This window comes from Zingiber officinale, chromosome 1A, assembly GCF_018446385.1.
Source record: "Zingiber officinale cultivar Zhangliang chromosome 1A, Zo_v1.1, whole genome shotgun sequence".
In the NCBI taxonomy this organism is placed as follows: Eukaryota; Viridiplantae; Streptophyta; class Magnoliopsida; order Zingiberales; family Zingiberaceae; genus Zingiber; species Zingiber officinale.
In genome coordinates, this window is record NC_055987.1 from 13,771,183 (window position 1) to 13,797,899 (window position 26,717).

General features: G+C 34.9%; 1 protein-coding gene across 3 annotated transcripts; it reads right to left on the reverse strand.

Moving 5' to 3' along the window:
- Window positions 1–1,305: 1,305 nt before the first annotated feature.
- LOC122019616 (probable DNA helicase MCM9) lies at window positions 1,306–25,616 on the reverse strand. 3 transcript variants are annotated; one of them, XR_006121984.1, is made up of 20 exons: window positions 25,368–25,616; window positions 25,182–25,284; window positions 24,990–25,092; window positions 24,710–24,848; window positions 24,010–24,076; window positions 23,561–23,735; window positions 21,008–21,107; window positions 17,303–17,400; window positions 16,281–16,346; window positions 16,096–16,188; window positions 7,878–7,994; window positions 6,174–6,246; window positions 4,912–4,978; window positions 3,517–3,598; window positions 2,919–3,040; window positions 2,706–2,773; window positions 2,201–2,310; window positions 2,096–2,132; window positions 1,866–2,018; window positions 1,306–1,609 (listed from the first exon to the last, which is right to left on the reverse strand). XR_006121984.1 is itself a non-coding variant. In XM_042577072.1 (20 exons), exons 1-20 carry the CDS (start codon window positions 25,502–25,504, stop codon window positions 1,560–1,562), a joined length of 1,971 nt encoding a protein of 656 aa, XP_042433006.1. In that variant the 5' UTR covers window positions 25,505–25,616; the 3' UTR covers window positions 1,306–1,559. The 3 variants fall into 3 exon arrangements, 2 of the variants coding, with proteins under 2 accessions (XP_042433006.1, XP_042433013.1); XM_042577072.1 differs by having other exon boundaries at window positions 2,085–2,132; XM_042577079.1 differs by lacking the exon at window positions 2,096–2,132.
- Window positions 25,617–26,717: the final 1,101 nt, after the last annotated feature.

The window sequence follows — 26,717 nt, forward strand, 5'->3', positions numbered from 1 at the left end:
TCTGATAATTTTTTTCTTTTGTAAAAGATAAAAATTGATGTTTATATATGAGGATTTTTTTTCTTTCTTCGAGTCTTAGAGTATGGGGTTTATATAAGTGTCATAATTAATGGATTCGATAGTCATTTCTAGTATTCTTGTGTGAATCAACGAAATCGATAGTTATTTGTTGTGTTAGTTTAGTATTACAGCGAAATTGATCTTATGGAGTCAGTCGCCGACTCACTGTCTCCTTCAAGAACGATGAGTTTTGGTTTTCTATTTTTTGGTATTCGTACGTAAATCAACAAGATTTAGAAGATTATTTCTAGTATTCATGCGTGGATCAATGGATTTAATAACTTTTTACGGTATCACACCAAGAAGACCGCAACACGTCGACATCGCATCTGATAATAATATGACCAACAATTCAAGGGTGAATTTTCTCCACAATGAGGAGAATAATGCGGGACAAGAAAATAATTTTTATTATTTTTATTGAATTTGGTATTTAGGATATTTTTGATAACTTATGTCTTTTAGATTTTTAGATTTTAAATTTATTTAGGATATTTTAGAGTTTAGTATATTTAATTTTTTTTCTTTAATCACAATTTCTTTCCTTTTTAGATGTTTTAGAATTTCGAATGTATATAAATAATTATTTGGATTGATATGAGAAATTTATTTTATCAATACTGATCCATTCTTTTTTCCAAAGTATAAAGTAGTTTTTAAATGTCTATTTATATTCTATGTACCCATAAATTAACAGATTTAATAGTTATTCACCGTATCGCCAGACTACGTCCCTAATATGAGAGCTGCACAATAAACAAACAAACAAATAAGCATTCACTTCATTATCATCGATTAGTTTACTCATGAAGCCATGCGAATACCCACAAAGTTTAAAAAAAAAAAATCTAGAAGTGGCAAATTCCAGGCTTTCAATCCCATCCAGTTGTGGTCCATAATGCATCACATCACATCACATTGCATCGGCCAACGATGGAGTAGGTACCGGCCTACCGCGACAGTGGGAAGCTATCGTAATCAAATGGCAGGAAAGAAAATAGTGAATAAATAAAAAGACAGCTGCATTGGATTCCACATCCTATAATGAACGTGCCACGGCACCATTGGTAGTGATTTTGAATTGTTACGCAGTGAGAGCAGCAGCAGGGTCAAGAGGGACAACAAACGTGGCACAAGGTTCAACGGAACCAACCAAGTCATTTCGCTCATCTCAAATGTCTATCACAATCTATCTCCAAATTATATTAAAAAAATAAATAAATCATGAAATTAACTGTGCCAATGCGTCCGTCACGATTTAATCCCTGCCCCATTTTTAATTCCAAATCAGGTGAATCGGATGGTAAAAGAGTACACCTTAATTATCTACTAAATATAAGTATACTTAAAACAGGGTATGACTACATAATCTAATGATACAAAGTCATTTTTATAATCAGAATTTCACCAATTCATTGTTCTCCAGTCTTCTACCGAGGCCCAACTGCTGCATGTGCCTTCTTCCGAGAGCAAGTTGCATGTACCTTGTCCTATTTGTATTATTCTACCGCAATAAGCTTCTCCAAAATTAACTCCTCTTGCTTTGCATCTATACCATGTCAAGAAATCCACGACTTGGCAAAGGAAATTCAATACTTGGATCTAATCTACACCAAATCAGGAGCTAACCATGTTATGACCCAAAAAAACAGAAAAACAAAATCTTAATCCATAAGAAAGAAAATCACATGGAAAATGTAAGAATTTTAGCTTTCAAGAACCATTGCCACTAGCACTCTTTAGGCAGGCAAAGATTGAAAAATTCAAAATAAATACATAACGTGATTGAACGTGGTGAAGGATACATTCCTCATCAGGATTATCAGTAAAGTTGGAGTGCAAAGCATTTCCAACGGTGTCCACAATTGCTGATGTTGTCATTGATGATTCAACACATAATATTGCAGCAATAGCATCAAGACGAGTAACCTCATTTCTGAACATGAGTCTTGCATGTGCTACAACAGAAAACAGTCATATTATAGAGAGTATATTAAGTTAAAGGAAATTGTTGTTTAACATACCGTGTGCCAACCTTATTAAACTCTCAAGCATTCGCACAGTTGTCCTAGCTACAAATTCATATATTTCTCAGAGCAAGTGAATGTTTTATGATAACGCATAAATATTCCCTACTGACCTGCATTATGTGTTGCAGATCTTCGTTGGAGTTGATAATAACTTGAAATAATTCTTTCTGACTCCTTTGTTAACACAGGTTTAAAATGTTCCTTCACATAGTAAATATACCTGCAATATCCCCTCAGTTAATGAAAGACAAAATCTTAGACCAATCAAGAAAAGAAAAACACCGTAGTGATTGATCAGCTCTATTACAAATGCCTGGAATATGTTTTCAATCTCATTTTGATGTAACTAATGCATCCTACAAAGCAGTAATCAACAAAATTTTGAGAATAACCAATCATGCACAGAATTTTCCATATCTCATGCCCCCTTTCACATTTATGCATAGTCATCTACTCTTCCGTATATACTAATTTAATTACACCAAGTAGCTATTCCAGTGCCTTTTTGAAGGCACTGAATATTTTTCCTCCTAAATGTTCAGAAAGCATACACATTTAATTGATCAATCTTCTCTTCAATTGTATAAACAGAGAAACAAAAATTTTGAAATGTACCTCCGAAGCATCATTAATGACCAGATATTTGTTTCAGGTTCATCACTTTCACTTCTTGGTTCTCCTTTCTAGATAGTCAACAACACACAAACTCATTTACATTCTGAAGATTTAAAGCAACAGAAATTCTGGAGATAGATATCATCGTATCAACACGTAGTGTTGAGGTAAGAAAAGAATTCCTTAATTATCATAGTTTAGAAGGATACTCACAATTCCTAGAATATGAGATGATACGATGGCATCCCATTCAGGATTTTTGGTGTCCAAGAGAACAAGAACTATATCAAATCTGCTCAGAAGTGGTCCAGACAGAGTTGTATTGACAGACAATGCTGAAAACATTAGACAATACCTTAAAAATCAAAATTTTAAAGAAAACATCAATATAATTATATATACAAATTACAAATTATGAATAACACTCATGCATGCTTCAATGAAAATTATGGGAACCTAACAAAGATATCCAAAGAGAGATGGAAATAAGTTCAATACTCATGAATAATTTCCTGATATTGATAATGTCATGAATACCACGAGCAAAGATGAAGCTATTTCTTCATATTTTTTTTACTTCAATAATAACACACAATCTACAGAAAATAAAAACTTAACATCTGACTTAATCTTCCTTGAGACCAATACTAGTAATTTTGGTGAAACATTAGCTGTGATAAAATCAGACTAGATTTGCAAAGAAAGATCATATCTTCATATATCACAACTACTTGACCAGAGCGTGGTTTAAATGTCCTAGATTATGAACCAACGCAAAATTGCTTTAAAAAAATATAAGGAAATGACATACGTTGGATAGGATCGTATTGTCCCTTCGGATTAGTTGCACCAAATACTGTAGTTCTGGTACTCAGAGTAGTCACGAGACCAGCCTGTTAAACAAAACAGTACTTAATTTAAACTCACAATTTTAAATAAGTATTAGACCTTGTATACCTGGAGTACCTCAAAATAATTAATTATCTAACTGATATGGGCTATTTAAAAAGGAAAAGATAGAAAAAAAAAAAACTAGAAAAATAAAGAAAGAGTTTATCTCAAATGTGTACAGTCAAGGAATGTTTTGATTTATCAATTAGAACAATTAACTATATATATTGCCAGAACCAAAACAATATCTTCCCAATAAGGACAATTAAGACATTTATTTCAATTAATACTCTCAAATCTTGCATTATCCTTGATGGTTGATTTCAACTAGTTATAGTGTTGACAACTAATCCCTAAATCACGCCATGGTGATTTGAATCTTAAAATGATAATGGATACAAAATAGAAAATTTTGACCATGACAACCCCAGACACGCCATTAATCAGATTGTTAACATATGCATTGTCTTTCTGAAATTCCCATTACTGATGAATTTCAGGAAATTATATTAAATTTCTTCCCGTTATATGCTTATCTTTTGCTGCTCTTACCTATTTAGAGCATTTTACATTCTATCGCTTTATCTATATCAAAAGTCAACCGTCATCATCCACTGAAAAGAACAACCTATAAGGCTGCAATTCATAGACTTTAAATCTCATGCTCAGAAGCAACTAAACATACTCAAGAATCAAATTCCATATTAGTGTGAGACAAATGCAAGACCTTTACATCAATAAGCCCATGGTGGACAATTAAGAAAGAACAAAGGAGGAGAAGAAATAAAACTCATCATTTACATGTTATAGATTTATAGGGAAACCACGGCACCACAATTCTTTGTAGAGCAAAACAAATGCATGACCTTTGATTTATCTTGTACAATCATTGGCTGAGGCATTTATGGCAACACAAGCAGTCTCTAGTGCCACACCCATTAGTTAGAATTAGGATAGTTGATTGAGTAATAATGAAGAGATGTGAAAGGTACATATATGCATTTTTGTCAATGGCAAGCAAGTTTAACATCAAAGTTCTTTCCTTCCGTAGATTCCAAGGAGAAATTTTGCTCTTTTCTCTATTGACAAATGCTAGTTATCTCAAAGGGTGTCTATCCCAGGTGGTAGCATTGGATGAATCTCTAACCCATTAGGGGGACTTCTTGAGAGGGTAAGTCAAAACAGGTTGACTATTGCAAAGTCAATGGTCCTTGTCTGTAAAAAGATCGATCCTAAGGCATAATGCAACTTCATCATTTCCAAGGCAAAAGATGCATGGAAATCATGTAACTGAGAAAAGGAGAATAGAAGATACCTTTGCCACACTGATAGTTTGTTGCTCCATTGCTTCATGTATGGTTGCTCTATCATGCTCTCGCATGCTAAAATTGCATACATAGGAATTATCAACTCATGACTTTTCTTGTATCCCACAAGATAAAAATTATAAATGGACAATGACAAACCAAGAAAAAAAACTGGCATTAAAGAGTTGCCCTGTAAAAACATGCTATACATCAAAGACAATGGATGCAATTCCACAAGCCCTTCAACTTGTTTACCAGCATTAAGTTCTAGATCCAAGTGTTTCCAGACCCTACATATGCTGATCATAGTAACTTTCTTACTTCCTAGGCAGTTTATATTCTAGACAATTCAGCTAGCTCATATCATTTTCTTTACTGAGGATAAATCAACAGTAAGGAACATACGACATACTTTCTTATAGAACGAGATTTATTTGAAAAATCGGTCACTCAGCTCACTTTAGATAATAGGATCATAGGAAACTAGCATCTTACTACACTATCCCTGACATGGTAAACCATTCCTAGCATACCAGCCTACTCTAGCATATAAAACACATACTTCCCTTGACAGGTATAACTGTTTCCTCCAAAGTGGGCTCTATCTAAGAAAAGTACTCGAGAGTTTTTATGTCTTCTAGAGTATTCAATATCAAATGTTGATGGTTCAATCAATGTGATCCCAAAGAAATCATCTTAAGTGATAATATAGCAACAACAACCAAACTTTATCTCACTAGGTGGGGTCAGCTATATGGATCCTTCTTCGCTATTGGACTCTATCCTCTATTATATTATCATTTATATTTAAATCAATTTTATTTTATTTTATTATTACTAACCAAGTTTTTTTTTCTTGTTATATCATCATAATGATGTCATCTATATAGAAAAAGGATGTCTTCTAGAGTAAGTGGTGAGGTGAAATGATGAGAGATATACTTCCTATTCATTTTAAAGTGAAGAATGGCAGAAGTAAATTTTTCAAACCATAATCTAATAAATTCTTCGGATCATATTAAAAATATCTTAAGCATGCCACACTAGGTGCGTCTCGACTTGAGCAACAAAGCTAACGAATTTGTTCCACATAGACCTCTTCAGAATAAGGTAGCACAAAAGAAGATGTTCTTGATATTAAGTTGATAAAGGGCCCATTTTAAAACAGTTGACAGTGTGAGCAAGGGACGAACTTAAAATAAACCAAAGAAAAGGTCCACTTTAAAATTATACCTAAATAAAGAAAAATGATGATAAAAAGAAAGGAAACCTATCAAATTCATCTATGCAACAAAGCCCTCCATCAGCCAAGACAAGGGCACCAGCCTCCAACATCCATTCCCCTGCCAATAAGCATCCATGTGAGATGGCACAAGTCATACGAGTATAAAATAACAAGAGAATAAGTCCCACATAAATTTCAATGAATTTCATATGTAAAACTTTGCACAGAGGTCAACCAATAATACACGCACATTATAATGATAGCTGAAACTGGATCGATCCCTTTAAACAATATTGTTCATGTTTAATCTGCAATATATAATTCTTCATGTTTCTATTTTCACTATAAACTCAAAAGAATCATAGAACAAAATAGTTCATTGTTAAAGATATACATTCACAATAAACAGACTATTGCATATTACATGAAAACAAACCAAGCCAATCAGTGATAAACTGTTAAATGCTTGTTTAAATAATTTTATCGGCAATGGTCACAAGAATAGTAACTCTGAGATCAGATCTTATGGAATATAGTGGTACTCAGCCTGTAGCTTTGTAAGTACAATTTTATATATTTCTTCATTTTAAGGGAAATTGTATTTCAAAGTTTTCATTTCCCATACAACTTCCCAAAGGAATGTCTTAGAATGCCTAAATAAAAAAAATAGGCATATGATATCATGATAAGTCTTCCAATTTAAGATAAGGTAAAACAAGAAGTGTGATTCAAGTTTCAAGACAGACATTAGATTGACGTAGGAACAAAAGCAGACATTTAGCACAAGAACTCTTACGAGGATGAGTTGCTTAGAGAAATTTTAATTTCCTTGTTTGAGAAAATTTTAAGCTACGACACAAGTTACAAACTGTGTAACTAAAGAAAAAATCAATATTGTCCCTTCTATCTTGTTAGAAGTATTAGTATTTAGTCCCACATTGGTATTTAAGATACATGGTTTCTGCATAATTCTATCTTTACAATATATGCAAGGCAATATTCTATCTCAGCCAAAGTCTAAGTAACTAAATGCAATAAGCTCGGTTCAGACAATATTCTGTCACAGTCAAAGTTATCAAACAATTCTTTCACACAAGGACATCCAACCACTGAAAAGTAGTTATTAGCTAATGCAATGTCAAGATATCAGCCTTCAAGCTATTCTGACTTATAATTGTGAAGTATTTTGTTGGAAGCTAAAACTCATCATGAAAAGATCACATAAATAGAGAAAGTTAAAAAGAAAGACAACTGAGAAGTTATTAAAAGAACAATAACAAAAAGATGAAAAATAAAAGTAGAAGAAAAAATATAGAAAGTAATAAGGATGACATATTTGTTACAATCTGTGTTTTTATCAAACAACTCCAAGTTAGCTAGAAATCATTTGTTTAACTTGTTAGATCAATTTCAACCTAGTTCTTCAATTTACCTGGCTTGTATTCTTAAATATCAGTTTCAACCAAGTTCTTCAATTTACCTGAATTATATTTGTTAAATATCAACCCTCAGGATAGCAATGATAAATGTTTTCCAATTATCAAGTGTACCATCAATACAAATATCTTAATTTTAAGTTGCAACTGTTAGAACCTTACAGCTTGAGCTGTCATAAGCAACTTGAATGTGTCATGAATCTGAAAAATATCATATTCATCAAAGAAAACATGTAAAAAGAACAAACTCCGATCTCTAAAATTTCATCTGGTGTTACAAAAGGTAATAAGCTGCATGAGAACCAAAAAAGACCTCCATCCTTCACAGCAGTAACAGTTAAGCCTGCACTGGTACTGCCTAGTCCAGTAGTAATCACAGATCGGTTGCTTAGCTTTGCCGCAAACTTTAGAAATTGGGACTTACCAGTACCTGCATAATTAGGGTAGTGCATGAAATAACTTACTGACCTTGATTGACATTTAAATGTAAAGAAGACTAAGATATTTGCCTCCTATCCTAAATTTGTGGACCTAATTATTATTATTATTATTATTATTATTATTTTTGCAAAGATCAGAAAATGCAGATTCCCCAAAAGAAAATGCTAAAAATTGCACACCATATGTATCAATGGCAGATATTATGGCCTATCAAATATGGAATTTACTTTGCCATAATTGTGCTAATTAGCTGTGTATATATTATTACCTAGAGTAGATTATTTGTAATTAGTACATACTTAAATTAGATTATCAGTAATTAATATGGTAGCTATATTTACTTTGTTACTAAAAATAAATTGTAAAGCAATTCTATTTAATGAGAAAGCTCCGGAGAAGAAAGGGACACTTTTTTCTGGAATTTCAAAGCTGTTTTGTCATGGTATCAGAGCCAAAGGAAGGCTGAAATTTCTTCTGCCCTTAAAGCTCTCTGGTTTGTTTCTTTTGGGTTGATTTCCAATCAACAAATTTTTTTTTCTCTCGATTGATTGACTTGTGATTGAGAGTTTGGATTAAGATTTCTGTTTTTCTGGATTGACTTGTTTTTCGGATGGCTAATGAGAATTTTTTTGGAAGAATACCTACGGAGACTTTGGCAATCAAATTTACCGGAAAGAATTATGCAACATGGGAATTTCAGTTCCGGATGTTTCTGAAAGGGAAGGAGCTTTGGGGTCACATTGATGGGTCTTTAATGGCTCCTGAAAACGCTAAGGACCTTGGTCAATGGGAGACAAAGGATGCCCGAATTATCTCTTGGCTTCTCGGATCCATCGAAGCTCATATGGTGAACAATATACGTCCTTTGAATACGGCTAAGGAGATGTGGGATTACCTGAAACGAATATATCATCAAGATAATACTGCAAGGCGATTCCAACTAGAGCTTGAGATTGGTAATCTCAGTCAAGGTGATATTTCTATTGAGCAATATTATTCTGGATTTCTTAATCTTTGGGGTGAATATTCTAATATTATATATTCAAAAGTACCAAAGGAGGCCTTAGCTAATATTCAGGCAATTCATGAAGTTAGTAAACGCGATCAATTTTTAATGAAATTGAGATCAGACTTTGATGTTGCTCGGGCTGGATTGCTAAATAGAAATCCAGTTCCTTCTTTGGATATATGTCTTGGAGAATTGTTGCATGAAGAACAAAGATTGGCTACCCAAGCTGTTCTAGGTGCATCACTAGAAAAATCTACAGTTATCAATGTTGCTTATGCTGCTCAAGGGAGGAACCGTGGTAAGGATCAACTGCAGTGCTATAGTTGTAAGGAGTTTGGGCATATTGCTCGCAACTGCAGTAAGAAATTCTACAAGCACCTACACATCTTCATTTGGCTGCAGTTCGACGCATTATTCGCTATTTGCATGGCACTTCTTCCTGGGGACTTTTCTTCTCTGCGGGCTCTCCTATTCGTTTGGTTGCATATAGTGATGCTGATTGGGCTGGTTGTTCTGATACTCGACGCTCAGTTACAGGTTGGTGCATGTTTTTGGGTACCTCTCTTATTGCGTGGAAAAGTAAGAAGCAAGATCGGGTGTCTAAGTCTTCCACAGAATCAGAGTATCGCGCTATGTCCTCTGCTTGTTCTGAAATAGTTTGGCTTCGGGGACTGTTGGGTGAACTTGGGTTTTCCCAACTTGAACCTACTCCACTTCATGCAGATAATACTAGTGCTATTCAAATTGCTGCTAATCCAGTATTTCACGAACGCACCAAACACATCGAAGTAGATTGTCATTCTATTCGTGAGACATATGATGCTTGTGTCATCACTCTTCCACATATAACCACTGAATTCTAAATTGCTGATGTGTTTACTAAAGCTCTCTCCCGACATCGTCATCACTTTCTTATTGACAAATTGATGCTTGTTGATCATCCAGCATCAATTTGAGGGGGGATATCAATGGCAGATATTATGGCCTATCAAATATGAAATTTACTTTGCCATAATTGTGCTAATTAGCTGTGTATATATTATTACCTAGAGTAGATTATTTGTAATTAGTACATACTTAAATTAGATTATCAGTAATTAATATGGTAGCTATATTTACTTTGTTACTAAAAATAAATTGTAAAGCAATTCTATTTAATGAGAAAGCTCCGGAGAAGAAAGGGACACTTTTTTCTGGAATTTCAAAGCTGTTTTGTCAATATGTGTCCTAAGCGTAAAGATACACCACAGATGTCTTCCTCCTAAGCATGGATGGTAAAACTCAACTAATTATAGTTACCAGTTATTTCAAATCAAAAAGAAGAAATTCTCAACATTCTTACTAATAAAACATAAAATACGAAAGGTTTTACTCTCAGTTTTACAATTAAAATATCTTCACTCAAAGTCAACTTATACTCAACTATTGATGATTAAAAGCTAGGTGTAAGCCCCAAGTGGTAAGCCACAATTCTTATGTGAGTTGAACACAAATTAAGTTAAACCTTATAAATCTAATCTGTATGTCTAAGTATGCAGGACTTAGGAGAACATACAAGGACCCAATGGCTAAGGAGCATTGGAGACGACAAAAGACGCAAGCAGGTGAGCGAAGAGGATGGCACGGGAAAGGAGTCGATGGGCTCGGTACATCTGAAGTACGAAGAACAACGGAAGAGTACTCCGATGGAGCGTGAAGGAGGCAAGGTTGCATCCAAGGGACGAGAAGCTAGGAGGAAGACCACTTGAATCGAACGAAATCAAGCTGAGGACGACCAGAGAAGAAAAAGGTCAACTTCGCAAGTTGACCATTCTAGCACCTGGAACATTTCCGCGCTCAGAGTCTCCCGGCGCCTAGATCCATTCCAAGTGCTTGGATTGAGTGGCCACGTCAGCTAGAGTCATTGCCGAAATGGATTAGGATAGTGTCCACGTCAACAAAATCCAGACGCCTGGAATGCCCAAAGTCATCCAGAGTTGTTGAGCGGGCCGTTGCCGAGTGGATCGAGTTCAACGAGTCCAGGTGCCATGACTACTTCCAGGCGCCTGGAAGGTGTCATGCTAGCAAATGGTCACATCGACCACGAAGGCTATAAAAGGACAGATGTTCGAAGTTTAAGACAACACACTCGTTTAACTCTATATTTGGTTCTTTACTTTCATCAATTGTTGTAAGAGGCTTCTCCGCCTCCGACTTATGTTCGACGAAGGAGATTTTTGTAGTGCTCTTCATAGTCTTGAACTAACAACCTGAGGATTGTAATCAAGTAATTCTTAGTGCCTCTTTTCTTTTATGTTGTGTTTATTTTTCTATTAATATGTGTCATTGCTGAATCATTAGCAAGAGAAACAGATTGGTTTTAATTTACAAGTTGCAATTCACCCCTCCCCTCTAGCGATCCAAAACGATTCCGTCGTACCAACAATTGGTATCAGAGTCGGACTGCTTAGAAGGACTAACCACAGACTAAGCAACTAGATCGGGATGAATGGCCGGATCAAACATCCACCCACCTAAGTTCAAGGGCGAGTTCACAATGAGAAAAAAGAAAATAGAGGTATTTTTTAAGACTAATTTTGAAATTATAATTTGTATAAGATATGATTTCAAAGTGGCCAGGAATGAAGATGGAGGAGAAATCAACGAACAACAATGGACCAAAAAGCAACAAGACGAGTTCATGCATAAGGTTGAATTTCACTTGCTAAGCGTACTACCCGTACAGGAACTCAACTGGATTGGCGCATAAGACTCTACCAAAGATCTTTGGGAGAAGTTCCTAGAACTCCATAAAAGAACCTTGGAAGCAAAGTTGGCAAGGCGAGATCTGCCCAGAAATCAACTCAGCAACCTTCGACTAGAAAAGGGTGAGAAGTAGCGCAATTACATGCAAAGTTAAAAGAGATCCTCACTAGCCTCAGCAACCTCGGAGAAGTAATTACAAACCGAGACATGCTTAGATCTGTACTCAATATATTTCCAAGAACTCAAGAATGGGTATCAATAATAGACTCTCGAGGTAAGTAGTTTAGATGAATTCTTTTCAACTATGGAATTACACGAATCTATATGTGCAGGTATGAAAGAAACAAGAACGACGAACCACGACACACTCTACAAGCCAAGAAGGACGACTCAAAATCCGACACATCTTTGGACAGAGATGAAGAAGCTTATCTAGTAAAGAAGATGAAGAAATTTTTTAAATCTAATAAACTTGATAAGAAACCGGCTTCAAGATTGTTAAGAAGAAAAGAGAAAAGGAAGGTAAGGTGCTTCAATTGTAACGAGGAAGGTCACATCAAGGACAATTGCCCCAAGCTCAAGAAGACCAAAGAAAAGGGCAAGGACAAGAAGCCTACACAAGATAAATCCAAGAATCGAAAAGCAACTTGAGACGACTCCTCAGAAGATTCGGAGTCAAAACAAATAGTGGGGCTTGCAATGATGGTGACTCATTAGGATGAAGGGTACAACTCATTAGGAGAAGCAACCATGTAGGGGGAGCATCAATCCACGAATCTGAAATGATAAGTGAGATACATAATCTACCCTAAGATCAACTTTACGAGGCAATAAAAATGCCTTCTAGTTCCTTATGCATAGTTAGAAATAGGTGCATAGAATTGAAAAAGGTCAAATTAGACTTAGAAAATAAGTTGGACAATTCTTGCGCAAAAGAAGATTTTGAAAACCTTAAAAATGAAAATACAAAATTAAGGAAACAAGTAGAAACCCTTAAAGCAAATTTAGAAAAGAACCACATAACAAAATTTGAAAGAGGGGGACCAAAACTTAATTTTCAAAATGCTAGGGGCCCAATTAGAAAAGTATCAAAATATTGGATCCTGCAAAAATATTTGATAAATCGTAAGAATTTATTCAGAGTACCTAAAACTATTTTGATCATTTAGAAACTTTTTTTGGTCAACCAAGGAAATTTTAGTTTTTAAATATGATTGATTTGATATGCATGAGTAAATCATTTTTTTCGAATAAACTGGACAAAATTTTTTATGACAATTATTTTTCTGTAAAAATATGACATGTTTCCTATAATGATCTAAAATTTCAATATTTTTGACTTGTTAATATTTTTTAATAATTGTTCAAAGAAAATCCTAAAAATTGAAAATAAAAAGCAATTAAAATTAATTTTCTATGATAGAAAATATTTTGGGCTACAACTGGTAAAAATTTTAATTTTTTTTTACACTTAAACAATTTTTGATATGATTAAAGGGGAAAATAAAAAAGTTAGAAGGAAAAATGCATAACTCTAAGGGGAGTTTTTAATATTTATTACTTTGCTACTTTGAAAATATTTATTGTATTTTATTTATTTTTACTCTAACTTAATCTATATTGATTCATATAAAAAAATGAGGAGATTGTAAGGCCCAAGTGGTCTAGCCATGATATAACACGGATTAAGTTAGACCTTGTAGATCTAATATGTATGTCTAAGTGTGCAGGGACTTAGGAGAACATATAGGGACCTGATGGCGAAGGAGCATCAGAGACGGAAAAAGATGTAGGTGGGCAAGAAGAATGGCACAGGAAATGAGGTGACGAGCTCGGTGCAACTGAAATACGAGGAGTTGTGAAAGAGTACTCTGGTGGAGCATGAAGGATGCAATGTTGCATCCGAAGGACGAGAAGCTGAGAGAAAGACTACTCGAGAAGAACGAAATCAAGTTAAGGACAACCGGAGAAGAAAAAATCAACTTCATAAGTTGACCATTCCAAGCGCCTGAAATGTTTTCAAGTGCCCGAACTCTAAGCGCCTAGATTGTGGCCACGTCAGCGGGAGTTGTTGCCGAAATGGATCAAGATAATGTCCACGTCAACAAAATCCAAGCGCCTGGATCCCTTCCAGGAGCCCGGAATGCCCAAAGTCATCCAGAGTCGTTGAGTGGATCATTGTCAAGTGGATCGAGTTCGACGAGTCCAGGCGCCTAGAAGGTGCCACATCAACAAACGGTCACATCAACCACGAAGGCTATAAAAGGATGAATGATGTTCAAAGTTTAAGACAATACACTCGTTTAACTCTCTGTATTTGTATTCAATTCTTTACTTTCCTCTAGTGCTCAATTGTTGTACGGGGCTTCTCCGCTTACGACTTGTGTTCGAAGAAGGAAATATTCGTAGTGCTCTTCATAGTCTTGGACTAACAACTTGAGGGTTATAACCAAGTAATTCTTCGTAGTCTCTTTTTTTTATGTTGTGTTTATTTTTCTATTAATATGTGTGTCCTTGTTGAATCATTAGCAAGAGAAAAAGATCGATTTTAACTTATAGGTCACAATTCACCCCTCTCCTCTAGTGATCCAAACCGCTTCCGCCGCATCAACACTAAGGACTACATGCAAGACTTTGAGTTTTACAGGGATAATAATCTTAGATTTAAGAGAAATAAATACAAAGGTAACTGATAGTGGTGGCACATTTTGTAACTTTCCAAATGAAGCATACAAAAAAAAACAATTACAATCTTTTTATAAAATTAAAAGTCATAAACAGTTGCACAAGTGTTAGTTTAAAACCAGGTCCAGAAATGTCAAATCTTAGATTGCAATTCAAGGTGAAATTGGTTAGCAGTTTACTTGGCAACATATCAAAAGCCTGGATGATCAAACTTATCTAAATAGTGGCCTAGATACAACTGTGAAGTAAATGATATGACATGGGTGGAAATTCCTAGACACAACTACAGTAAGAATTTTGTCAGTGCACAAACTGCTGAATTATAGGATTTAGCTATGTAAAGAAGAAATAGAACCACACATACTCATGTGACAATGAACTGCACCGTGGTTGATAAAAACTGAATAGAAATATTTATATGATTCAAAACCAAATGACTCTAGACAACCATCTGGGTCTCTCAGAAGTAACAATTTCAACTCACCTTAAGTTCTCTAGATTCTTCTTTATTCCATGCCACCTCCCACAATACCACTCATGGCATGTGCACTAAAAGTGCATATATCACATGGCCTCGTCTCTGTTTTCTGGATTAACAAATGCATCTATAAAAATCATATCACTATTTGCACTAACATATACATATTTTATAAGTTGTGTCCAAGCTTTTTTAACTATTAAAGAATTGATTCTGCATTAATTTATAGTATAATTTATGCACTGGGGCATAGTTCTAGGGTCCTGGTAGTTAGAATGGAGGATGTATCATGTGAATTTAACACCAAAACTTCATATGCATGAGGTTTGATTGACTTAAGCTGAGTCTACGCGATGCCTAACCATGTATGCTAAATTAGGAAACAACTTCAGTATCCACTAACAAGGTCCAGACGGGTTATTTATTGGTTTGGGTGTGTCAATATGTGAAAGAGAGAGAGAGTTGACAAGAAAGAGAAGCGGGTTAGGAGCTTAATTTGAGAAGTGCTTTCAGGAGGTTCTTTGGAGTACTAGAACCCCTGCAAAACAAGGTTTTAGCAAGAAAGAAAGGATCTGAGACCTATAAATCCATGGCATTCTTTGTAGAAATCTTCTGGTTGATCCATGATAAGTGATTGTGATCCTTCATTTAGCCCCCTCGTTGATCCTCTGAATGATGGCAATGATCAAGATTAGAGGTAAAAAAGAGTTTATAGAGACTTAGAGGGAATAATGAGGAACATAAGAGAATAAGGAAGAGAACATAAATTTGTTAAAGAAATCTACAAAAATTCCACACGCCAATGCGTGAGGATAAGTACTATGAGTATACATGTGCAAGGTGGTACTCCAAACATCTTAAGATTTTGGGATGAATAATCAGTTATTGATCCTTCTTAACTTCAACTAAAACTGATATTATGGGGTCCTTTAAGTTTAAGGTGCAGTATACAATTTTGTATAGCTAATGTACTTTTAAAAACAACACAAAGATACAACAGGATGTGACAAAATATGTAAACATTCTAGTGATGCTAAAAGGTAGAGAATGAAACAAATGTTAAAACCTCAAGCTTAAATCATCAAAGTTCAAGTAAATGTTCTGTAACATAAAAGGTTATATTGCTCTCCAATTAACAAAAGTCAGTAACCATAGAGTAAAGTTACCATTTACCTGGATCTCCAACAAGAAGCAAGTGAGATTCTCCACGAACCTTCGTTCCAGAAGCATCCACATGTTGGACACCACCAATCAGTGTCAGAGTAACTGAGTTGCAAAACTGTTTTAAATAAGCAAGTTGGCCTTTTTTTTTCTTTTCTTGTGTGGAGACAAATTGAAATACAGGATTTCTACTTCACCTGCAAGCTTCACAGTGAACAGACCAAAAACTTGTGGGCAGATTCCTTGTAGAATGGCATTTCTTCCTACATAGTTTTGTAGATGTATCAAAGTGAAAGACGACTGCTAAAATGCACTCTGATGAACAGGAGTGTGATGCATATACAATAGATCACCTTAAGAAAAATCAGTCAAATAAAATAAATTGGGTTAGACTAATAATTTAGTTTTTTATTTCTACTTGGGCCAAAGTTTTTTTTTTTTTGCTTTTACTAGTTACAATACAATTCACATATTTTGTCGTATCAGACCGCCTTGTTATAAAACATAGAGGGACCCATCTCATTGTTTAGCTCATTCAATCTATGCTATAAATTTCTTGAGAATTTTTTTCATTTTCTTGTGAAATGTTATTAGCCCAACCACATACATGTTGCTTGTTGTCTTCCTTAATTGGTGCACAAATCCACCTCAAACTGTGGTTCCTATCATTTCAGGGAAGTCTACAAAGCACCTCCCTCGCCTTCTGTTTCCACAAACTCTCCCTCCTCATTCAGCTAAAATATCCCATCTCTCAGCCGTTGTCTATCAGTTCTGCTCCTCAAAATGGAATTGCACACAATGCTTTCCACCCAACATCACAAAAGCAGCCCGTTAATTCAGATAAACAAATCTAAACATAAAACACAAGCCATCTTCCTGTCCAGTAGTAGAATAGCATTATCCACATCTCCCTCAAGAATGTCAACAGAGAAAAAAGGGCTTTTGAGATGATAAACAAACCAGGAAGATCTATCTCATGTGCCTTAGCATTGCACTTATATAACATTAATAAAGTTCAATTTAAGCTTTATTATATAAATAAATGGAATCACTAAAGATAACTCATGCTTATAACTTCATGCCTACTATATAGTTCCTGTGACCGACAAACTTGAGAAATATATTAACATAAAGTTCCTGTGACTAGCAAACATAGAAATACATTAACATAAAGATGGCAACGTATAAATAACATGAATATTTCCATCTCAAAAAGCACCTCTAAGTGGCGTAGCTTTGTAGTGTGACCAGAATTGCTCAAAATTCTTAATTGCTTCATCAGGTATGTCAATTTCAGATTTCAGATCATTTGTTCGTCTGCAAACAAATTATTGTACAAATTCAGGAAACACACAAAATCTTTAACAAGCACAGATCAAAAGATCATTCATTTCAAACAATACTGTCAAAAAAGTGGAATTTTTGCACTTTTGCTCTAGCTTGGGTGTATGTTATTTATATTGCAAGATGCTCCATTGTATTTTCATCAGGCAGTCCGGACTCACTTTGTCCTCTGCAGATTTGGCGAGGGTTCCTTGGGTGTGGAGTTTCAAAATTTCAGGGTCCAATCTCTATCGAGTGTTTGAGTGTATCAACTGACTGATAAAACTTGTAATGCAGTAAGGTCAATCTCTATCGAGTGTATCAAATTAGATGTTTTTGAACTACTGTAATCTGGTCTCAACTCTAAAGGTCTAGAAAACCGAATGGTCCTCTGATCCATTCACAATCCTTTTCTCAGGAAACAACAACAACAGATCAATATCCTTCCTAGGAACAGATCTTAAGATTCTACAATTGAAAAGTATATTTTATAATTTATATTTAGCTTTAGAACATTATAGAAAGATCATGCATTATCTCATCTTTCAACAAAAAATTACCTTGCAAAGAATATAGAGACAATTAATTGTTAATTGTTATATAATATTATAATTAACCATATGAGTCACTTCAATTACCATAAAAATTAAATCTAATAATCTTCATAAGTTCAAATCTAGTAAGCACACATGTTACATTTGAAAGGAAACCATTCGTCTAAGGTGTCAATTACGTCTAAGGTGTCAATTAGACAGCCATTGAGGCTTGTGCAAACACCTTCAAGAGACATCTACCCAATGAATTAGGATGGGGTACCATAAATTTTGAATGACTGAAAAAAGCTTCAGCAAGGAGTTTGCCTTCCATCAAGAAAGGGATATAGGCTCAAAATGGCTCATGTTTTGATTGATCAATGGTACTCGATGCTATCATTGCAGCTTGTGTGTAATTAATGCTAACTGAGAGTTTTATATTGCGCCTCTTGGCATCAACACAAGTTTCCATTGCAACCTATGTTCTAGCATATGTTGTCATAGGTAACCATAGATATAAAACACCTTTAGATCTTTGCATGCTCACAAAACTCAAGATAAACGACCTATGAGCAGGTTGTACGAAAAGAGTAGTATGTGGATAACGGGGAAAGGTCTTAGACAATTTCATATATGATAGTATTTAGACTTGAAGGAAAACCTGTGTTTGGCAGGCTTATCGGTAGAAATACAGCTCAAATGCATTCCCGCGCATTCACACCCAGAATTTCACCAACTGTTTGCAGGTGGTAAGCTGAATAGAACTTCAACTAATCAGAAAACTCAATGGACTGTGGGGTTTTTTTTCCTACTATATGCTCAACTGATCAAAAATTCAAGTTGAATATATGCTTTCCAAATCTCCTCTCAGTGCCTACTGGGGATAGTCTTAGTGGTCTAGAGGGTTCATAGTTACTCTATAGTATATTCGCCTAGCCAACATTAGATCCAGCTCTACCCAAACTTTCTAGTTCACCCTGCTATTACCCACTTGTACGGCTGCAATATTCAGTCTAGAAATGCATTGTGAAAAATGGATTGTTGTTGGTGACATGGACTTCAGATGTAACAATAAGGCACCGGCAAAATCATGCAAACTCAAATAAACAAGTTATGACCACAAATATCTTGTTTTGTCAAGCAAAGCAAGGCCTTCAATAAAATCATAAAAAGGTCAACTCATGTCTCAACAGAAACCAAAAGAGATTATAGGAGTTAAAGTGGCTGCAGGAATTGATTTTTGACACTAGCAAGTAGCACAAGTTTGATGTATTCCTGCACATTGTGATGCACTCTTCTCGGCCTACCTAAGATGCATGGTGAAAATGAGATATAAGTTAGCCTAGGAGGGAGAAAATTCACCAATCTCAGTTTACTTGGGATTTGCTATCAAGGAATTAATCATACTTGTTTCATCCGTTCCCTCCTATATTAATATACATGTTAAAAAATAAAAGATAATCTAGAATGAGGCCTAACCTATTACATGATACACAACAGGCATAATTGAGGAGAAATCATAGTTGACTTGCCTTACACATCCTCCCTTTTCTGCTAAATTAAGAAAAAGAAAACATGAGACCCATCGATCTGTTAGATATCAAGCACTAAAGGTGATTAAGTTCCTACAGGGAACATGAACCAAGACCAGAATGACACGGGTATGGGCTTTAGTCTCAGCCTGTGCAAGGCAAAACCAGTTCTGATGAGTAGTATTTGTTGCAGCTAATAGTCAACATGATTCAACACTCCAACTCATGCAGATCCATATCACAAGTGGAGGTCCTGGGTTGACGTCAAAACAAGAATAAAACTAAGATTGTTTATTTTTGAAAAAATTTCCCAGTTTCAATTTTTTGATAAGGATATTGTTTCAATTTTTTGAATAAAATCTTGACGGAAAACACTAGAAGGGAAAGGTTTTAGACTTAGTAGAATAAAGACAGAATATATGAAATTTAAATTTAGTAATATTAGACGTAATGAGACAATTGTTAAGATAGCAGATGATGAGTTGCGTGGAACCAAGAGCTTTAAATATTTATGATCATTTTTGTAAAACGATGGAGGAATTGAAAAAGATGTCTTACATAGAATACAAGCGGTTGAAATGGAGGAGAACGTCGGGTATTTTATCTGATCGTAAAGTATCTCTAAAAGTTAAAGCAAAGTTCTACAAAACCACAGTTAGTGCTATATTATATGGAGCTGAATGTTAAGCTATGACTTGAGCATGTGCAGAAGATGAGAGTTGTAGAAATGACGATGTTAAGGTAGATGTGTGGACATACAAGGATGGACATAATAAGAAATAAGACATTAGAGAGAAAGTCGGAGTTACATTTATTGAGGAAAAACTCCAAGAGACATGTTTAAAATGGTACGGGCATATACTTAGACGATCAATAAATACTCCAGTCAAGCGATGTGAAATTATGACAAACATACATATCAAACGAGGAAGAGGAAGACAAACAAAAGACTTGGTTAGCAACAATAAAACAAGATAAAATTTATTTAACTATAGATGATGATATAGTAGGAGATAGAACTCAATGGCATAAAAAGAACTATATAGCTAACCCCACCTAGTGGGATAAGACTTGGTTGTTGTTATTCTTGATATTGTTTATGGAAAATATTCATCATCATTTATTTCCTTATCATGGGAGAAGATCAAGTATCCTCAATATAAAAATATTTTTTGTATAGAGAAGTGAAAAAGATATACAAATGTCTTTTTTTAATACTTCTATTTTACCGATTCTCTTTTTTCCTTTTAAATTAGAAAGATGTAATATCTCTACATAATAAGAGGAGGTATGTAGATTTTCTGCCCAATTTTAACCAATGCTTATTGTTTATGAATAGTAGATATATCATATATAATCCAAAGTGACACAGAAAAAATTAAAATCTAGAAACAACATTTACAAAAACACTTTACATAGTAATCCAGTTCTGATGACTACCATACGGCTTGTTAATTTATGATAAATGGAATAAGATCATATTGATCCTAAAATTGTCCTGACCAGATTACTCCAAAAATACAAAATTATATTTACCTTACAAAATCAGCAAGTAAAATAGGGTCCAGATCACAGCGGACATCCTTTAAATCTGAAGACCACTTTGCTGACAAAATGCCGGTTACTATTACATCATCTAAAGCCATGAGAAAAAAGCAGTAAATATTTTAAGACATAGCATTAGCATATTTAGCAAGATAACATGAGCAAACAACAATACAAGTAAACATACCCATACTCGCTCAGTACATAACATAAGCAACAAGAAGCCTTATGACTCAACTATTTAAAGCAAATAAATCCTATCATTGTTCTCTATGTAAGCCATTCTTGGCCATACCCAGACTATTGGAAACCCTAGTAATTATTCTAGTTAAGTTTTCTTAACCTCCTCTACAGATCACACTTTCAACTCTAATAAATTTATCAACTATTGAATTATTGGTCATTTTAACAAGTTCATCCATCTTAATTTATTTCCTCATTTATTTTTATGGGGTGCTATAACGTTCTGTGAACATGTCTTTTTTCTCTGTATGACCTATTATATACTAGCTATTTTGCAAGCATTGCTTCTTAATTGTTCAATGTTCCATCCCATAAAGGACAGTTGATCATATGATTGTCTTATATAATTTTTCTACTAACCTAAGATATGCAATAACTGCACTAAAATCCAGACACCATATGCATTTTAACCCAACATCTGTTTTCTTACAAAAGGACATCTTCATTAATCACTTTTTGTAGTTGAATCATAAATCAAGAAAAAACCTCCTTAATTTTTTCCTTTCTTATTGATAAACTTAAATGTGAAATATTCAAATTTATTTCCTTAAAAACTTTTAGGATATTGCCTCACATCATTAGAATTTAACGTAAATAAACTCTCATTAACTTGCAAAACATCAGAAGATAACTTACACCATGATCTACCTTGGTTAAGTCAAACTTGCTTATTTTATCAAATAGTACATTACTTCCACATAAGGGGAGTCTTGGCGCAATGGTAAAGTTGTTACTTTGTGACCAAAAGATCACGGGTTCGAATCCTAGAAACAATCTCTTGCAAAAAGCAGGGTAAGGTTGCGTACAATGGATCCTTACCCGGTACCCCGCATAGCAGGAGCTTCATGCACCAAGTTGGGTTTTTTTTTTTTTAGTACATTATTTCCACAAGGAGGAGAAACTAGGTACGAAAGGTATGGAGCAAAATTTGAAATAGCATTTTTCACTGATGAGTCATCAATTGAATTTGACTTTAAGGTTAGTATCTTCCCATTTATTGTACGTACAAATATTTGGTCATCTGGCGACTTTGATTTTGACAAGGAATGTATAGACTGAATGTCAAGCACAGATAAATCTATGATACCACATGGCAGATCAGTTATTGTAAAGTTGAAATGTCAGAGAAATAACAGCATCCTGCTGTATGCATGTCTATGCTAATCAGTGTCTGGCTTCTCCCACAATCATCTCATCATGCAATCTTTGTAGTCAGGAATATGCCCCCAAGGCTTAGCGTGGAAGGTGTGTGCATGGCATCTCGGGCGTAATGGCCAAGAGTCAATTCTCAGGAGCTAGCGACTTGGGGTTTACCCCACCATGTGTCTATGGCCTGTGTACTTACATTTACCTCCCTCCATATCTGTGGGGCCGATACTAGTGGGGTAGCTAAGGTAGCGGATCTACTTTTTTTTGTGTAGTCAGGAATACTTTTAAAATTATCATTTAACCCCAAATTTTGAAAACCTTGTCAAAATACCCCCTCCAAGACAACGGAGGCTCAGTCACATGCATTGCATGTGACAGATTACCAACAACTGAAAGTTGCAAATCAGCTTGCAGTAGAATTTTTCATGATAATAAGGTTTTCTTAGGTGAAAAAAATCATGATATACCTCTCTAACTAGGTTTTTTTGAACAAAATTTTTTAGTTTGTCCATTAATGGTGTTGGCAGTCCCTAAGTGACCAAAATCATTAATTTTCAGACCATAAACTGACATATTGAGCCATGAAAAGTGGCAAAACTGGCATAGAATGCCCGTAAGATATCAAAAATTAGCCCCTCATTCCCTGTCACATGCTATGTGTGACTGTCAGAAATAATGGCCACTATTAGTTAGTGATGAGGGAAGGGGATTTAGACAAAGGTTTTTAAGTGTGGGGGCAAAATGACATCATTGAAAATGAGGGAACTAGGAGGGCAAAATGGAATTTTTCTCATACAATTATAACGCTAAAGTTTGAAGATTGTTCATACTATTTTAATGTTGAAGTTTGAATTGTCAATCATCTGCTAACTAAGTTGTCTGCCAATTCTTTGCATGTTATTGAGCCTATAAAGTTTGAATATTTAACTCACATTTTCTGTCAGATATCCATAATTCACACACTGGTAAATCATATGGACTATTACTAAATATTTGGTGTCATTGTGTAAAGTACTGTGATATGCCTCATATTTGATCATATTTCAATGTATACATCTACAAAGATAACAAAGAAAAATCTAACAGAAAAACGAGTTAAATGAAAAACAGGACAACTGAGATTGAAAGTAAGGAGCCAATGCTTTGTGTTACCCCCAGCTTTGACCATATCAACAAGGTCATTCATTAGAATAACTGAAATTGAACGTGGTATGCATCCAACACCTAACAGTTGTGTGCTTTCTTGAATTTTTATCTCTTGGAAATCTTGGCATACTTTACTGTCTTCTATAGGTATGAAGTAGGTTCCTTCACAACTCTTAGACCTCTGCAAAAGCAAAGGTAACTTCTTTTCAGGTCACTGTACCACCATCAGTTGGAAAGAACACAGGTGACTGTGAGTAGTGTAATTAAAGGAAATAGATGCAGAATTCTCAAGATGTTTATGTGAATAGCATGTATATTATTGCTACACACAAAAAGATGAATTGAGCTGATTCAATCATGCCACAGAACATAACTTTATAAGCACCTAAGAGAATGAAAATAAATGAAACGGAAAGCCTGATATAAGAAATAAAAGATGATTTAACAGAACATACCCGAGAAGGACAAGAGGTGGGAGGTTTTATGGACTTTCCAGATTCCAGCTCAGGATGAACTTTGAACCTAATTGTACACAACAATAACGTACATACTATAACAACTTTAATTTATTCTAGAAACAGAATATATACACACACAGAGAGAGAGAGAGAGAGAGAGAGAGAGACTGTCCACTCTATAAGCTAGAAGTTTAACCAGTAGAGAAAGTATGATAATTTCCATCATATGAAGTCACAAGATTCAATTCTCAATGTAACTAACTAGCCTTTTTAAAAAGACAATATAGACTAGTATGTATAATTCGATATTAAATTTGCTGAAAGGTTATGCATTCTTGTGCACCACATGAAACCGCATGAAAGAATAGCATAATTTTGGAGAAGTTAGAAACAGATATGAGTTATTTCCTTTTTGCTGACTCATTGATCACCAGAACTAATGGATATACTCCATAAGTAATTAAGTAGTACACAAGCAGCAGAACATGTCTGGGTGTGGTAAGGCTTCCTCTAAAATGCAACAAAGTTTATTTTCTTCACATAACAGCTTAGGAGAATAATTGTCAGCTGGAAGAAGAGTGTGTCAATCACATGGTGAGTTACATGGCAAATGACATGTATATTAGGTACAACCACCCAACACAACACAGACAAAGGAAATATATTAAGGTGAGTTTTGAACAATATTTAACCATACCTGTGCTTGCATTTCCTACACTCGTAAATCTGCTCCCACTCAATCATTTTTATGGCCCCTGATCGGATAACAGTCCCCTTGAGCGTGAGAAGGATTCCTCGATGCCTAACCCTCACCCGCCCAATGCTTGGAAACGTCTCTATACATAGACAAGATTCAATAAAAGAAAAGAGCATAGACGCACTACCAAAATATCTTCCTCTTTAGCTTCATCTACTAAACAAGAGGACTGACACTAGGAAAGAAAAAAAAACAAAACAAAATTAGGACAGCCGTGGACCTGGGGATTCCAGCGGGGATCCTGCGGTGCTGATTCTGATATGAACGTGATACTTCTTGCTGGACTTATGACCCGAAAAATCGGGTTCTTGAAGAATGACATCCTGTCACAAACAATGTAGAGCCTAAGTAAGGGACAAAAACACACAACTGCCAAATCGAAGGAGAGGACACAACATAAAAGTAAGAGTACCTGGCAGCGACGAGCGGCTTCATCAAAGTGCGGGAGGTGATCGGAGGGATGGGAGAATAGAAGGTGAGCGAGGGGAGGATCGAATTCCAATAGTTCCGCGAATCTGGGAGAAAGGAGCCAAGCATGAAAACGTTTTGCGCTAAGCATAATTTAATATTTATCGAGGGATTCAGAATCAAGGGTTACTCGACGACGATCGGGTAATGGAGATTGGGATCGGGAGAAAGGAGGATGGAACGGAGTTGAGGGGAGTGATGAGTGATGAGAAAGCGAGCGAAAGCGTCGATGTCATCACGGTCGTCGCAGTCTCCCGGCTGCATCATTACTCGTCCTCCGCCGGTGGAAGAGGGCAACGACGCCGAAGCAGGAGTGTCGCTGCTTTCTCGAGGCGAGCGGGAAGAGGGAATGGGAGATTTCCCGATTATTTTTCTTTACTCCCATAGTTTTAAGAATATCAACTTTGCTCCCTGTTTAGCGTTTCATTTTATCTTGCCTTTAATATTTTTGTCCATGTTTAATCAAAAAGCGACCTTATGCGGCGAAATGAGATGGATTCAGATTTCAGAATTATTAAAAAGTAATCTGATATTTAAAAAAATCTAGAGGGTAATTAGATCTTTTATATATACTAGTGTGATCATGCATTGCGTGTGTAATATAATAATATATAAATTATTTAGATTTTTGAAAATCTGAATTGTTTGAATTTTTTAGTGTCACCCTTATGAACCAAGAATTAATTATTTGAGTAAGATTAATCAGAATCCCAGCACTATTGTAACAGGCTTCCTTATGAAAAAAATTATTTTAATTTAATATTACACTTGTCTTAGTAAAAAAAAAATTAAGAAAAGTATATTTGTTAATCGGCCTAAAATATTTATAGAAGTTTTTTTGATTATAGTGTTGTCAATTCTAAGATATGGACTAAAGAGAACTATATTTTTTTATATAAAACAACCAGAGAAAATTAATCATGATAAAAATTCATAATAATACGCTGTAGCTGAGTCTTGAACTCTAGATCACTGATTGTTTCGCTTATGGAATTACTAATAAATTTTGAAATTATTTTTAGTGTGAATGGAAAAAAGGACATTAACGTAAATACATTTTAGGTTTCACCAAAGTTAGTTAGTAAAGGGGGATATTTTATATATACTAGTAATTATGCACACGCGTCGCGTGTATAATATAATATATTGAAATTACATTGACTTTTTATAATCAAATTATATTAATTAAAGTATTGTAGTATTAAAATACTAAAATAGAGTCATTAGTAGAGTTATTAGGGTAAAGTACCTGACTTTTGAAAATCTAAATTATTTGGGTCTTTAAAAATCCGAATTGTTTGGATTTTCGAATGCCACCCTTACGGCTTCCCTATGAAAAAAAATAATTTAATTTAATATTATCCTTATCTTAGTAAAAAAATTAAGAAAAGTATATTTTTTAACATTGTTGGCCTAAATTATTTATAAAAGCTTCTTTAATCATAGTGTTGTCAATTCTAAGATGTGAGACTAAAGAGAA

What these genes read in the sequence shown, in the direction of transcription:
- LOC122019616 (XM_042577072.1), bottom strand. Translation starts at nt 25,504, where the DNA reads ATGATGCAGCCGGGAGACTGCGACGACCGTGATGACATCGACGCTTTC. An exon ending in CCACCTCTTGTCCTTCTCGG is followed by an intron (nt 23,736 to 24,009) that starts GTATGTTCTGTT and finishes TTGCTTTTGCAG; the next exon opens with AGGTCTAAGAGTTGTGAAGG. An exon ending in GTTCACTGTGAAGCTTGCAG is followed by an intron (nt 16,189 to 16,280) that starts GTGAAGTAGAAA and finishes TTTGCAACTCAG; the next exon opens with TTACTCTGACACTGATTGGT.